At 41.0% G+C, this 16,737-nt stretch overlaps 1 protein-coding gene across 6 annotated transcripts in view; it reads right to left on the reverse strand.

The window, feature by feature from the left end:
- DPP6 (dipeptidyl peptidase like 6) overlaps window positions 1–16,737 on the reverse strand; it is a 575,985-nt gene that overhangs the window by 159,238 nt on the left and 400,010 nt on the right. For all 6 annotated transcript variants that reach the window (XM_030009646.2, XM_030009648.2, XM_030009650.2 and 3 more), the window contains exon 3: window positions 14,892–14,990. In XM_030009646.2, coding sequence (XP_029865506.1) covers window positions 14,892–14,990 — 99 coding nt within the window. The remainder of the gene's footprint in view (window positions 1–14,891; window positions 14,991–16,737) is intronic.

The following is a 16,737-nucleotide window of genomic DNA, read 5'->3' on the forward strand; positions in this document are numbered from 1 at the left end:
CAGTTTATCTCTCTGTAATGACTAACAGTGGTGTGGGGACTTTGCACCACACTGAGCTGACTTAGACATATTCCAGAGCTGAGAAATCTTCCTCAAAAATTCTCTGCTATCTTCTTTTCCTGTTCAGTTGTGCTCTTCAAACCCTAGATGTTATAGCAGGAAAAGTGCAGATGACCCTTAGGTTACCCGAGCCCAGACAGCTGGAGATACCAGATTATACTCATCCCTTTGATTCCCTGCCAGAAACTTCCCACATTCAGCACAGGCCAAAAGCAATTTAACCCCAAACAACTAATTTCCCAGGAAACAGTCCCTGATGCCTTCATCCACACCCCACCTATTCTTCATGGTCTCACTAACAACTCACAAACAGCAAAACCAAAGTGCAGACAACAGGTAGTGTCTATCAGTTTATCCCAGCTCTACAATGTGGCCGATGTGGGTGGCACAGCCCCAAATACTCAGTGGCACAGATTTTACTGGGAGTATAAAACCTCCAGGGCTTCTGCCATGGTAGTTGCTAGCTGATATGAGAGCCCAAGCTACCATTCCTGCTTGGTTGGCCCCACCTTGCCTGCTCCGTGCAGGTACGCTTGCTCCAAGCGCTCCCTGGTTGTCCCCCAGGCCAGTGCAGCATCGTCCAGCGACCACTCTCTTCTCTGCCAAACACACCAGGTCTTATTTGCCTCATTTATTTGGCTTCACGCAGGGGAGTGTCTAACTAAAAGTGCTACGTGTAATTGTAATAATCCATTTGACACCAAGAAAAAAAAGAATCCATGAATAAATTTTCATTAAAACGTGACCCCACAGCTTGCTTTCTTAATTCCGCTGTGTATTTTCTTGCCTCCTTTTCTTTGCTCCTGACCAAATTACACTTGTTAGTGGCCATGGTGGAGAGAAACAACATATAAAGTGGATTTTTCCTTTTCATTATTATTATCGTAGGCAGAGTACCGAAAGTTCAGTACAGACTGAATGAGATCTTTGTATATTAACAAGCAAATTTGCTGTGTATACAGCTCTGGATAAAGTTTTAATTATCTTTGCGTGCAATATTTCATGATCCCTTTTATGCTACTCTATAATTTCAGATGTGTCTGGCAAAGTATGACTGTGCTGAAGTCTAACTGTCTGGCAGAGCCATGGCCATCACCCTGACTTCAGGCTTTTGAAAATCAAGGCAGTTAAGACATGAAATCCAACATCCTACACACTTTGGTTACTGGTCCACGATTACTGGTTTCGGACTGGTCACAAGAGGGCACCATATTACAGAGCCGATGGAAACATTTCCAACACTTGCAAAGAACCATTAATAAATAATTGGACACGATGCTGGGCAGCAGACCTGGCAAGGGACGGCACCTGGAGGAGAACAGAGGCTCCCCACACCCAAGTGCAAGGGAACCGCTATCGGAGGAGCAGTTTGCAATTATACATACAATCGTCTTTAAACTAACTGATGAGGGAAAAATTAGTGTTAGCTAACTAAATAGCTTTCCCTTAACATCTCAAATCAGTTTGCTTGCAGTGACTGGGCCAGCTCCTGTGGGGACCCCCATACCAAACCCCAGAAATGATTCCTGAATTTCTTATTTCACTTGTTCTTATTCCTATTCCTCTCTCCACCAAGGAACCGACCTCGTGCATGATTTACTACCTTGTGTGATGTTGGTCTTGAATCAGCAGTGGTTTGCTGCTAAGAGGGCAGACATGCTGATGCAGGTGCTCAAGCAAAAGAGCCGATACGAACACCTGGTTTAAGTGCAGTGGATCAAAACTGGCTACACCAAAAGAATGACTGGTCCTTTCTTGAATCCTGGTCAACCTTTTGTCCAAAAATGTCTTCTCAATGGGTTTTCAATGGCTTGACAACTTTCAGCAGATGGCATTCAAACCAAAGAATGCCCTTATTCGATGACAAGAACTTGACTTCTTCATATTTTTCTTTATTTTTTATCCTTACATAATTTCTTTGTTACTCAGGGCAATTCTTTTTATCGTGCATTTCCATGCCTCTGTCATGGTCTTTATCCTTCTCTGGACCACGTCTATTCCCACTACAATCTATCTTTTTTGGATGGAGTAACCCAAACTCACTGTAGTGATCAAGGTGATAATGTCCCTCAAACTGGATAAAAACATGTTATTTTCAGTTATTTTCTCTCATGAATATAGTCCAATATCGTTTCCCCTAAAAAAGTTGATTGCAACAGAAAATTGATTATATGTTCTCAGTTTCCTGCCCTAGGAGAAGGAAAACAAATATAAAACCTGGAATTCTAATAAAATCTCTCCTGTTTTTCATACTCGTACTATTCTGGCTTCATAATTTAGCCATTCTGTGCCCATTAGAAAAAAAAATAGGGAATATTGCAATTACTGGTATATAACTCTACTTATAAAAAATATCTTCCTTTGTGAGGCATTAAAAATAGAAAAGAAATAGGGAATAAATGTTAAAGGTTAATTTGTTTTAAGGTCATATCTTATGCATGCTACTGAGTTTGGTATCAGCTAAATGTTTCAAGCCAAAAGGTAACAGTAAACTCTCACAAATGTTACCCCTGAAATTAAAACCTGGAAGAAGGAAAGTGAGGAACACATGGAACAAATATATATATGTATGCATATATTCTTGGTGGTATTTTAAAAAACGTTTTTAAGACTTTTTTTATGTCACAGTTCACAGCCTGCCCTCCCACTAGGAAGGAGAATAAGGAAGTAAAAGACACCTCCAAATTATTAATAAGGGTCCTGGCTTATGCACAAGTCTTCCAAGAAATATGTCTTGTAAAACGAGCCAGTCCATCAACCGAAGCAATAATAAAGAGCAGTGAAAACAGCTCCAGGTGGCCCAAAGTGTGTGCGTTAACCCCATTACGGTGCAGATGGGCCAGCTCAGCCCGCGCTGGCTCCGCTCTCTGCTGATGCTGCCAGCCGGGTGAGCAACCCGCGCCAGCTGCACGAGCAGGTTGTGGGCTCTTGGTATGGGCTCTTGTCCACTAGGGAATAGGAAAATTGACTGCTGAGCAGAGAATAAGTGTTTATTAGGGTGATAATAAATTAGACTATTGGAAAAATTTCTGGATGCTTTGTCCAGGCAGATTTGGTGGATTTTATGTGTTTGTCCAAGTCTTGCTGGTTCTTCTCAGACTGCCTGAAGGTACCAGGGTATTCAGATATTACTACAGTGCACGCATGGCAAGGCCAACACTTCCAAGCAGCACCTGGGCTGACTTACTCTGCATAAATGACCATGCTGAACATATCTGCAATGAGCCCAAAGTCTCTTTGAACTGTTGGATTTACTACCCCTGCAATGTACAGCTGATTTTTTACAAGGTCCAAGGCTTGCCAAAATAACCATCATTTATCCAGTCGATCCAAAATTTTGCCCTTTATGGGGAAATTGCTTCTGAGCTGAAACTTTTTTTCTCTTCTTGGCTTGAGCTTTGAAATTTCTCACTGTCTTTTTACTAAACTTTATTTACTTTTTTTCTATCCATGCCATTGTAATCTGCCTTCCCTGGAAAGTGAAAAAGCGTTGAATCTGATTATCCAGGTTTTGTGAATTATTATTAAATCTTAAGCATTGACAAATCAGGCATAAGGCTTCAAAAGAACCTGATATTTTAAAAATACCTTTTCTAATGAAATTAAACACTGGATTCTTTTCATTTATCTTCCACATATGTTTAGCTTCTGAAGGGCCATTTAGTTATAATTTTAATAATGTCTCTGAGTACTAAAAATTTTAAGATTTATTTCATTCTCTTTTTGAATTAAAGTATTTTTCTAAGTCACCTGTCCCCAGAAGCTGAGACTTTAAGTCAAGTAGCAAAATGAAAATTTGGCATCATACCCAGCTGGCAGTGATGTGAAGGCAAACTCCCTGCCCAGCCATACACAAACCTGGTTACATGTTCAGCAATTTCTCTCCATCAATCAAATGTTCTAGGGAGTTGTTTCCCACTCTCCTTTTCCTTGCATTTTGTTTTCCTTCTTTCTTCTCTTCATACTTGTTTTCTTACCTTCAGTTCTTTTCCTGCTAAGCATGAGACTAGAAGTGGCTTTTAAGAGGTGTTATACTCTGATAATCAGGGATTGTTTCTCAGCATGCATGGCCACTTCTGTCTCGGGGTCACTTACAGGATCACCTTATTTTCTATCAGAGATTATTCCTTGTTACTGGGAATGGAAAGAGATGTCAGCAAAGTAATCAGTTTTAAAACTCAGGAGCATGTGTATAGACCCAGTGCTGGTTTCACATAAAGCTGTAAGAGTCCTGCTAGGGACCTATATCGCATGGTTTTATGGCATCGTGATCACTCAGTGTGGTATAATTCGGTACCAGGACCTATAGATTTTAACTCTAACACAGTGCAAAACCTTCTGGCTTTTCTTTGGGGTCAAACAAACTATATTACATGCACTTGCCTTAAAGGGCCATGAAACTCAAATCATTTGAACACATTTGAGAAGCCAACCCTGATACTCCCATGTAATCCTTGCGTGTAGTTCCCATCCCATCCTCTCTAAAATGATAAGTTAGAGATGGAAAACATGCAAGAAATGACAAGGATGGTCTAAGGTACTGATCTAAGGCCTATCAAGCAAAGCAACTAGGAGCAAGTTCCCAAGTAAGCAAAAGGAAACAGTTCCTCATGCAAAAGGTCTTAGGCCAGTGAAACTAGTTGATGAAGGACATGGTGGGTGCAAGAGGCTCTGGAGGACACTTGGCAAGTGACTTGGAAGTGAAAAACTTATGGGGTTACTAAACAGAAAAACTACAAGAGGATCTGGTAATTCCCTGATCTAAAAAGCACGTGAAGTTTGCTGCCCTCTCACTCGGCCTTGTGCACACACATATTACCTCTCATAGAAACAGGATTTTGGGCTGGGCAAACATTTGGTCTCTTTCATTCTTAATTGAATTTTCACTGATGTGAGATTTGTATATCTACATTTTAAAGTATAATTATATTCCCTTGATCAATAATAATTATCTCATTCTAAATTTCTTTTAATGAATTATATAAGTCTGGTACTATTTCTTGTAAGAAAAAAAAAAAGTACTGCTTCTTATATGTTCAACAGCTTAATACAGTCAGGAGATCCAAACTCACCAGGGACTTTCTTTCTTAGATGAGTAAATCTGCCTGCTAAATTTTCAGCTACAAATATCTGACAAAAAGTTTAACCATCAGAAATACAGTATTTCCCATATCCAGATTATGAAATTATGGTATCTCAGCATATATTTATTTAATGTTCATTAAAAGGAACAAGTGGAAGAATACATACTGCTCTAATTAATCCTTGGTAAGCACTCAATGTTCAACAAGTGTCCAAGAGCAGTGGAGCAAGCTCAGGGAAAACTACTGAGTTAGGAAAATGTGCTTTGCACCAAGTAAAAATCTTCAAGAAGGAATCAAAGCTGGTCAGGGCAGTGTGAAAAATGGAAAATTGCCTTGGTTTAAAAAAAAAAAAAAGAAAAAAGAAAAAGTAAGCAAGTTGCCTCCTACAGAATAGAGGGCACCTAAAGATGGAGAGTGTCGAAAGACATAAACCTTTCTGGAAATCACTACTGAAGGTACCAGCAGTATGTAGTAATCGAGATCAGCTGCTTAATAAGAGGCCCAAACACCCTGAAGAGCTGTCCTTTCTCCATCATCCCTTTACAGTCCTCCCTTGAATGTGTTTCTTGGCCAGCATATCCTGCAATATGCACCTCATTTCTTCGCTCTGTTTTTTCCTAGGTACTCATCTCCTAGGTGCTCCTTTCCCAAAACTTTTGCACCCTTACACCAGCGTGATTGTTAGGAAAACTTTCAGCAAGTTCATGCAAACCCTCATTCTTGATCTTCCTTACGTACAGTTCAAAACTGAGTTCCCCACCTATCTGCCCAGATTTTCTTAGCAGTGCTGGATCTTAATGAAATATATTTCTTACTCCCTCCCAAAGTAACCTTTCTCATGGTGAGACACTGCCAACCTCCTGGGCAAGGGAGAAGACCATCACCCTCTGTTGCATCCAGCTTGCTCTGTCACCCAGGACTATGGCTTTCCTTGTTTCACTCCCTCCTCTTTCCTGTGTTATACTCTTCTGAAGAGGCAAAGGAAAAAAAAAAAAAACCCAACTTTTTTTTGGTACAAATTCAACCAGCCAGGTTGCAATTATGACCATCCTTTTAAAGGCTTAGCAAAGATAATTTTTGTCACAGCAGTTCTCCCTTCCCCGCGGGCTGGGGACAGCTGGGAGCTCACCATTACCTGCTTTGCAGGTGTCAACCAGTGAAGCACGTCTATCAGTGTTCCACTGTACCTCTAATTGTTCATCTGGATTTTTAACCAACACCCACTGAGAGAACACCTAATCCCTCTCCCAGTTAAAGTCCTGTAAAACCAGTGCCTTTCCTTCGGCTCTGAGAGCAGCAGGTTTTGGTTTCAAACCACTTTGGACCAGATGAAAAAGCCCAATCCTTTTTAAACTGGATTCAAACTGTTAAGCATGTAGGCAGAACCGCCGCATACATGTCTTTTCTTCCAGCAGCAGAAACACTGCTGATGTGAGCCGCATCTTCAAAAGTCCCCCATGGATGCAGCCGCTCCCCGTGGCAGCATGCTGTTTCCTTCCCATTTCCATTCCTGCTGTTCTCTTTTTTTTTTTAATCAAAAGGCTCTCCCCTGTGAACTGGGTGCAGTTGCAGTACGTCTGCCTGGCTGGCAGCGTAAAAGGACCCAGCACTGAATTTAGCAACTTTGCATTCACCACCAGCAATACAGAGCACAGACGTGCCGCTGTGCACCTTGGTGTGACATAAAGCACGACTATAGGGAGGAGCAAAGAGGGCAGCTTCTACCTAATGCCCGTGGATTTTTGCCTCAAATCTGCAAACAAATACAGCACACAAAGGAGCCCAAGTGGTCCTAGTTTTCACACACTTGTTACAGATTCAAATTATTCCCCAAAGCTGCTCCTTGCTAGTAGACACGGTCATGGCACAAGGCACCACCTCGCTTCTGAGTTGCTTTGAGAGAAAAGCATTAATTTTAGTGGAGCTGGGCTTGAAAGGGAAATGGGGAATCTGTTTTTGCTAACGGCTATAAGAGGTACAGGAAACCAGCTTGCTGGTCCAACATGTGAGAGTGTGACCATCATGTTGCCTGTTGGGCAGAAGCCTACTTTTCCTGCTTTGTTTTAAAAATGAGTGGGAACAGAATTAGGCAGTTATGGGGAATAGGTGTGAGTAGAACTCAGACAAGAAGGAGCAGTGAAGTCCAAGGACATCCACCGCTTCCAGCCGTCTTTGATTTGCTAATTGTTCCCTTTGATATTACCCTAGCAATTGAATGTATTTTCCAGCTCTTCATCTTAGGCCATTAAGCCATTTCTCGGGCAACATCACAGTACTGATTTCCAGGCTCATTTTCACCCTTTCACCCTTTGCACAACTCCAGCTCCTGCTCCTCCTTGTACACTCCCAAGATCCTCCCCACTTTTCTGGACTTCCCCCCTCTCCCAGTAGCCTGTCCTCCCCGTGCAGCATCACGCTGCCAATGCCCTCCTCATCACCCTTTCCCTTTCATCTCCCTTCTCCCAGGTGACCTTCATGCCACTTGCCCTGGCCCTGGGCCGGACTCTTCACTCAACCTGGCAAGATGCAGAGACATAACAAATATAAAGCTATTGTATTGAGCGTCTGAGGCCATTTTTTACTGCATGTGGGTATTTAGATGTTCAGTAGCTAAAGCCATATTTAGGTACCTCAGGAGGACTTTTGACTCAGAGGCTCAACAGCAGTCAGTGACACACAAGGGAATGGTTAGAGTTCAGCAGGCTTTGGAGAAATTAGGTTACCTATGGAGGCTCCTAAATGTAGGGTTGGGCACATATGAAAATCTTAACCTCCTCAAGACATCAAACTACTCAAAAAACTCACAAACAAAACCCCTATTTGACCATTACAGCATTACTCCTGCTTTTCTAGGGTGCGATATTTTTCACAAACAGGACTTTTCTCCAGTATATTTCTCCCTCTAAATTTAGAAGTCGCTGTACAGGACAAAGGATGATTTTCTCAGTCTGACAGCAGAACATGTGCTCCACCAGTACCCCAGCACTGCAGAGAAGCTGGGCACTGAGGCGCTGCTAAAGCCAAGGTACAGAGCTCCTCCCCAGCTTGCTCCTGCAGACTATATTAATTTTTAAAAGAGCCAAATTGATTTCTCATTTCATTCTCTCTAGCAGTAATGAACAAAACAGCTACATGGCAGAAATGCTCTCCTCCGCGGCCTATTACAGTATGTTAAAAAGCCATTAATTCCCAGGTTTCCTGTCTTTAGTGAATAGGTTACTGTCACTACTGAACTTCAACAATTGCCCAGCAGCTGAAAGGCAGGAGCAGGGCAACTTCTCTTCAGTGCTCTCAGAGTACAGATAGGCAGAAATCTCTGAAGACGACGATCCAGGATGGGGTCTAAAATCAAAATTATGGTTCAAATGGTTTAACATTTTCCTCTCTTCTTTCTCATTGTGTCAGTCATGACAGACCGTGAGCCCTTTATCTATTCTGCTCTGGCAACATACGATGTCACTTCATGAAGGCATTTAGGTTAAGAATAGTAATCAACCATCTCTAAAGCACATGGACATTTCCACTGACATCAACACTATCTAAAAGTTCAATGTGTGCTTATTTAACTAGCATCCATGTCTTCATGAATCACAACAGAGGGTTTCTGAAGGCCATCCCCAGCAAAACGTCCATGTGGGGTTGTGCAAGCAGCACTGCCACACACTTCCATGAAGCACGATCCCAGAAAAGCCTCCTTCAGTCCTTCCCCTGTATTTTCCTCTGGTGCACACAGCATTTTCCTTTAGTGCCATGTCTTTAGCTCAGCATAAGGTCACCCTCAGGGCTCCTCAGGGTTGTGGGGCTCTTTGCAATTGGAGCTGGAAGTTCCTGAAACCTTAAACACCACAAACCCATGTGCTGTGCTCCAGGTTACTTGCTGTGTGTCTCAGAAAATGTTTCAAGAACATTTGAAAAGCCAGAGTGCTCATGAAAATATTGTAGAAACAAGCTGCCATGAGGTAGGGTGTGAGGTCTGGCACACAAGAATTGGGAGTGGGACAAGTTTTCTTTGAACCATTAAGACCAGTATACCCATTCAGTCAAGCCTTTTTAACACATATTTAAACCACATTGAAATTAATTATCTAGTATCTTAGTTTAGCAAGGTGGGCAACAAAGCAAATACAGGAACCCAATTTTCTTTATGCCTTCACCAGACTTACACTAACAAAACCACCTGTGAACAGTTTTTAGCTTACATTCATTTAACATAAGACAGGAACTGGGGTGAATGTGTGTCCCTCATCTGGCAGCACCTGGGTTCAAGGGTGCCTGCACGGAGGTGTAGCTCCTTCCTAACGCAGACCCCAAAGACGCACAAGACTGCAAACTCCACTGCCCAAGGAAGACAACTTTGTTCCTCTGATGACAAACAGAAAGATGAGTTTTTCCTTCATGCCAACAGCCCAACCTTGCCAACGGAAAGAGTCCTGCTGCCTTACAATTCGAATGGTCACTCTTTTGGTCAATCTTTTGGCCCGTGCACAAGCAGCCCAGAGAAGCCTGCACTCCAGCTAACTGCGTTGTAGCTCTCTAGCAGGGCAATTTTAGTCTTAAGGGCTGTCAAAACAGCACCTTAATGCAAACTTTTTTCACAATGAAAAATATTAGCACTTACAAAGTTGTTAATATCTATGCAAAGCAAACTATAAATAATTCATTTATTCCACATGCATCTGCATCATTTGAAATGCAATAGAAGAATAGACTTGGGGGCATTTGGGTTATCCAAGTATTGTTGATCCAAGCATTATTACTAAAGGTAAACTGAAATAAATTACCTCAGTTACTACCCGATGATTTTTTTTAGCGTGGTAAATAAAACTTATTAGTTCTAGGTCATTAAATTCAATATTAGACTTTAAAAGAGCATAGAGATTCTATGATGTTATAAGTAAAACATGCAACAAAACATATGTGCTTCAGCATTAAAGATAAAAGAATTACTCATATTTAGATATTAGTTATTAGTGCATTTTTCAGAAGGACTTTTGAAATAAAATCTAGCTGCCATTCTCAGATGCGAGCTAGGCACGCGATGGTTCTGGCTCTCACTGAGTGGCAGGTTTCCAAATAACTGAGCCATTTCTGAAAATGTCATTTAGAGCCTTTTGCTAATTTATCCACTATTCCTCTTCAGATAAGAATAAATACTATTTTGCCAGTATTGCCCATGAAGCGAGTGGGCGGGGACCTCAGAGAGCAGGGCTTGATTTTCAGATATTTTTAAGTCAACTTCCTATGATCCCGAACGCGTCCTTTGGTGTCCTGTGCTTCAATGCTCCTCACTGCTTGAATATATTGTGCTTTTCATTTCAACCTTTATTCTTCTCATTTGGCTACAACCTCTCTGCAAGGACTGTCTCACCATGTCTGGCCAGTGTCTAGCACAAAGAAGATGCGCTCCCATTTGGAGCCTTCAGTGATTAACACACAGCCAAAAATCCTGGCAACAGCTACTGCTACATACACTCTGTCTTCCAAGATGCCAACAGCAAGGCTGGAAAAACATCCTCCAAGAAGTAAGTAATGACGGCACGTTGCATCCAATCAATTGCAATAACCACGAGCAGTATATTTTAGGCTGCTATTATGTTTTTCTAACTACAACAGCAGCCAAGTACTTTCGATGCGAGCAAAATGTATTTGCCATTAAGTACAAAGAGAGAAGATAAGCATAAGTCTCTGCAAGTGGTGTCTACGATTCAGTCTCTACTGCTTGCTTTGACGTTGGGCATGATGCTGCCTCCCCGTGAAAAAGGAGAAGTGCTTCTGAGATGTGAAGGGACACGGAACCCAAAGTGGGGGGTCAGATTCACGGCTGATAGCAATCACTGCAGCTCCGTAGGGGCACAAAGACAGCACTCATAACCTGACAGACTTCTCAGACCAGGTAACGACTATGAACTATTGTTTTCAGGACAAATCAGATGAGTGAGCTGCTCTTCAGCACGAAATGCTGGCACCCCTCTTTATCCTGGTTTTTGTCCACCATTACGGGAACATTGCAGCATCCCAGCGAGCTGTTCAGAAACCTGAGCTAAAATCCTGTGTGAGAGGAATTACAGGAAAAGCCTAGTAATTGTGAAGCCTAATTACAAAGTAATGTGGAGCTTGAGAGCAGACTTGCTAAGCAGTTAGAGAATAGACTAACGAGTGGGCCATCTGTCATCCGCGAGAGGGCTAACGAAAGGCCGGCACAGGACACTCCTGACGGTGTATGGAGGAGGATATGCAAACGAGGAAATGTCCAGATACAACATTTACGATACACAGTACAAAATGAGCTGCTAATTGGAGTTCATATGCATGCTTAGCATATGGACAACATAAGTACAGTTGTACAGTAATGGCAAGTTCACAATAGAGGATGGTAATAGAACGGCACAGGGTGCGATGCACCAAGCGATGAGCAGAAGAGCACAGGAGGAGGCACAGGATGGATGCGGCTGGAGCAGAGATGCAGTTCGGATTCTTTGCACTTGGATTGCAGGGTAAGGGGGTGCCATTTGATCACCAACACAATCTCAAATTTCCTGTACTCCATTGCTATATACCTACTATACTATACTATACCACTATACACTAAGTGGTCCTGGAAAGTGAAACCTTCACAATAAATCCAGCGCTTACTTATGCTACAGGGCAAATGTAAGCGATAGCAGTCCCTAGAAGTGGAACTAGAAGCAAACTCTGGAGCAGTCAGTTCTGGTCTATGAGCGCATTGCTCCCTTGCGGAGCGCTCTTAACTGAGTCAACAGCAATAGCTGGGGCACTAGAAGACACTGAAAGTAGCAGCTAATTAATCAAAGTATTCTTTCCTCTCCCTAAATCACTGGATAAAAACTCAAACTGGAATTTGAAATCACAGGTAGCATCACAGAAATTCTAAGAGCTTCAAAGTTCCATCTTTGGCACATCTCTCACTAAAGTAAAATTAATTGCAATTCCAATAAAAAAGATGCAAACATACCCACGAAAGCCTGTAATCTTTGCACTGGAAGTATGGTTATGTCAGCTTTGAGACTGCTGGTTTTTTTTTTTCCTAGCTCCTTTGAAATCAATGGAATGACAGAGCTATTGATCATAAATACGTTATTTTTCACTTGCCCACTGCAAATCAAGAAAATCCTTAAAACATCAGCTCATCCCATCAATTTCAGCATATTTTTATATGCATATCAGTGAGATTTCAGCATATTTTTAAGTGTCGTCCTGAACAGAAATACTTTTCTTTTTTTCTTTTTTTTTTTTAGTTTTTATTTTAACATTTGCTCTAAGACTCTCTCAAGTCAAAGGAAAGACCTTACTCCATCAGAGGGCTTGAATCAGCCCCTCCCTTACTGGGAAGAACACAGAAATTTTACTGACTGAACTATTTTGGAAGCAAATCCCTCACATAATTCAAATACTCCTAAACATGCAACATGCTTCATCTTTGGCGAGCCTACTGAACTCCCATCTTCTGCAATAATGAAGACGGAAAGGAAGGAAATGGAGCATTGAAGAATCAAGAGGACTGAATTTTGCAGCTCTCTGAATGACCATGATATTTTGCTATATAATTAACACGAGAAGAAGGGGAAGAAGGATAGACAACAGCTACCTGTATTTTAACAATTGTGTGGATTCCCTACAAAACATCAACTCATTTTGGGTGTTGACACGCAATTTTAAACATGCAATTTTTAAATACGCAATTTTTCTTCTAAGGCATTCCAGCACACTTGTTATACTAAGTTTTATTAGTTTGGCTTAGGCATTTTCAGAGTCTTTCATTTGCATTTTAAAAACTGAGAATAAGAGACCAGTAAGAATGTGTGCTTGGGAATCAGGGTATTGGTCCTTCATCTTGCTTATCAGGGACCTTAATCAAGATTTCACCACTTAGCCAGCTAGAGAAAGCTGTGAAAAGCAACTATAATGCAGAAAAGTAATTAATGTTGTAAAATGGCTTTGGGTCCTTGGATGAATGACATTGCAGATTAGCGTCTTGCCCTTAAATGTGAAGTGACCCTTGGGTAAATCTACAGAATATCTATGGGCTTCATAAAATTTCTCTAGACATATTAAAACCAGTATCAATGGTATTAGTAGCACAGCAACAGAAGCAAGTCCTTCTAAATTATCTATGCATGTTTGCACAATACTACTTTGTGCTTTGTCCTTTACAGAAACAATATTTTAGTAATTTCCGATCAGGCAAGACTGATGTTAAGTTGTGCTGGAGTCAGTGAGAGTACACAGAGTAGGGAGATGGAGTTTAAAACATGTCAAGATTGGAGTCTTAATAAAAGTGTATAAGGCAACAGTATGTGATTATAATTGGAAAAACATGGGAAATACTGTTTTTTCACAGAAGACTGCAGTTTTGTGGAAAATATGCCTTACATCCATGTAAAGCTATACTCATCAGAGAGGGGATGTTATACATAGCTCCATGAAAATACTTCATTCTCTGTTCCTGCAAAAGTTTATTTAATTCATTTTCATTCCCTTATATTCTAGCAAATAAAGAAAATGGCAGTAAAGGTCTCCATAAAACACTTCTTCCTTCATTAGGGCCATTAGGGATATCAGTGCTAAAAAAAGAATGCTAGTCAAATAATGCTGAACTGCAATGCAGCTAATATTTCCATTATCATTATTCCTAGAGAGTGGTTGTGGGGAGCGCCATTGCCCCAGATCGTACAACCTAAAAAAAGAGCTCCTGCCCATCGGCAGGTGTGTTTGTGAAGGTGCGTATCGTCTGCAATTGCCTTCCCCTTAGTTGAATTGGTGGGAGAAGTCAGAGACAGCTGTGCTGAGGGCGGCTGGGGAACGTGTTAATTCAACACTACGCTTTAACACTCTCTCTTTTCATTACAGGTATTAAAATGGTTCCCAATGGGCATAACAGACAAAGAAAGCCAAACACGAGGAAGGATTTGATCCAGTTCTGCATTAAATTCAAAAGAAAAACTAATAACTTCAGTGATAATAGGAGTTGGACTGGAACCTACACAAATGGCATACCACAAATCATTTTACTTTCGCCAAAGCTTGTTCAGACTGCAGCAATTTCCAGCGAGAGCTGGAATCTACATCCCCCCAAACAGCTCTACTCCAGCAAATACTACATACATTAATTCAAGTATTATTTGGTTTTCCCCCGACTAGAAAATAAAAGGCAGCAGAGGATAAAAAGAGCACGTGGCTTGTGTGCAAGCACCAGCCCAGCTGCCGCTGGATGACTGTTTGCCTGTTGCTTAGCGGCGCTTCACCTCTCTGCTGGAAAAAAATGTTTTGATGAGGGAATATAAACCTGAAGTTTTGTTTATGGTAAAATAATGACTGTGATAGCGCTTCGACCACTTCTTCCAACCGTGTGCTACATCACCTACTGAATGCTGGAAGCATTTTGGGAGAAAGGCTGCAGTTTTCAATGCCTACTGGAGAGCCTTAAGTAAAAAAATATAATAACAGAGCAGTGGTGTTTGCATATTTATCAGAAGGAAAGCTGGAATAGGAATTTGAGGATTGAATTTTTGGGCATGGCTCTGGGCAATCAGCTCTAGCTGCCCTTGCTTGAGCAGGGAGTTGGACAAGATGATCTCTAAGGTCCCTTCCAATCCCAACCACTCCTTGATTCTGTAATTTCAGGAGCAAAATAAAAAACAGGAGGCATAAAGAAGAAAATAAAAAAGAGACGCCCAGAGAGTGAGGAAGCAAAGCAAAGACACTGCGACACATTCATGCCTCACTCACCAGTTATCCATTTAGCCTCTGGGTCATGAATTTTGAAATCATCGCTGAAGAGATCTTCCACTGTTATCTTCTTCTTCTGAGACAAGCTGTTATCTTCAACTGTAAAACATTTGAAAACAAACCACCATTACTTCAACTTTGAAATGTATCTGAAAGTACAGCAACTGTGAATAAGGCCATGTCATATCTCATTCAGAAACGGTCCCCATTAACATAAGCCCCTTCCCATTGTCAGTGTTATAAGGACCATCTAGTGGTTCACAAACAGAAACCTCCTGGTTATATATGCCTGGACTCGGCAACTTCAAAAAGACCAAGATATGGTCCAAACTGCACATTTTTGGACATAACCTGATAAAATCAAATTTTAAATGTCATGACCCATAGATGCCATAGTGCTACATAATGCTGACTATTCCAAAGAATATTAAAGCTACTTAATACTAAGACTATTCTGAAATCATTAGTTAAATTTTTAAAAACTAATTAAAAGTGACCAAGTTTTTATAGCTTCTATTTTTATTTCCTTAAAAACTGTCACATGGAACCACAGTTACAGAGGTATTTAGCCTTATAAGGGCTGATACAGATTACTTCAGGAATTCACAAAAGATTTTCCATGGGAATCAGACACTTGGCTGCAGAAATATTTTTGAAAAATCTGAGAGACATAACCCTAAATCCTTAGGTGCTACATAGCTGGCCCATACTAATTTTCATTTTTAGTGAAAGGATATATGGTTTCACTTGCAAACATGGAAATCTGGACAGCTTTTACATTGAAGAACCAGACTGCCAGTTTAAGATGCTGTGAGATCAACTTCTAATAAACAGTGTCCTTGATTTAGTTCATTCTTCCTAACTCTACCCTGTAGCACTCTGCTTTCTCCAGAAAGAAGTACTCGCTGTACATCTTCCTCCGCTGTCCTTCATACAGTCCTCTCCACATTTCTCGTGATTCAGAGACTGCCAACAGATTTCTGAAGCAAAGCGCAATCTGAAGAAAATGCAGAACTGATTTCTTTCTGCTTATATACTATTGTTAAAAGGAAATCTGTCTCATCTAGGATGTCACCAAGACTAAACACGCATGAGCCCAACTGAATAAAGCCAAGGCACAAATTTAACCTCTTGAAGTTTGCCGCAGATAGCATCTTCTCCTGAGCCAAAACTATACCTTCTCGTTTCTATCACCACCTCTCTGCTATGTAACAATTCTCATAAACACAACACAGATGGTCCTGGGCCTGTAACCGAAGTGTTTATGTTGAATCAATGGATTCTCGGGCCTTACGGGTGAAGAGTATATATATTACAACACAGAACTCTAGAGTGGGTACTTAGTTAATATGAAAAAGGACTTTAATTTTCTCAAAGCTGAAATTTTTAGAGAAAAAATAAACCCAACAATTTTGATTAATCTATTCCTCCTTTTCTTTTTTGCCCCCAACAGTAATTTTTTTTTGTTATGACAAGCAATCACCTTCTATGAATAATTTGTTTTCAACATTCAAATTTTGCTGAAAAAATATTTTCATGGAAACCTTTCAGTCAGCTTTAAACACGTTTGCTCTTTAAAGGAACACATGAGGCCACATTCTGAGTATTTCCACAGCATGAATGTGTGCTTCAGCATCTCCCCTCACTACAACAACCTCATACGTGAGGTATATTGGTATCATGCAGCCTTAGCTATCTTTAATATTGTTTAGTACTAAACTTCTTACACTGAACACACTTGTGATTAGAAACAGCAGAATTAGACTCTCTGAAGCCATTAGAGGAAAAAAGGTTTTACTACACTATATTGAAGCCCCTGAGCTACCTGAGACCACTGAAAATTACC

Source organism: Aquila chrysaetos, chromosome 3 (assembly GCF_900496995.4).
Source record: "Aquila chrysaetos chrysaetos chromosome 3, bAquChr1.4, whole genome shotgun sequence".
NCBI classification, from domain to species: Eukaryota; Metazoa; Chordata; class Aves; order Accipitriformes; family Accipitridae; genus Aquila; species Aquila chrysaetos.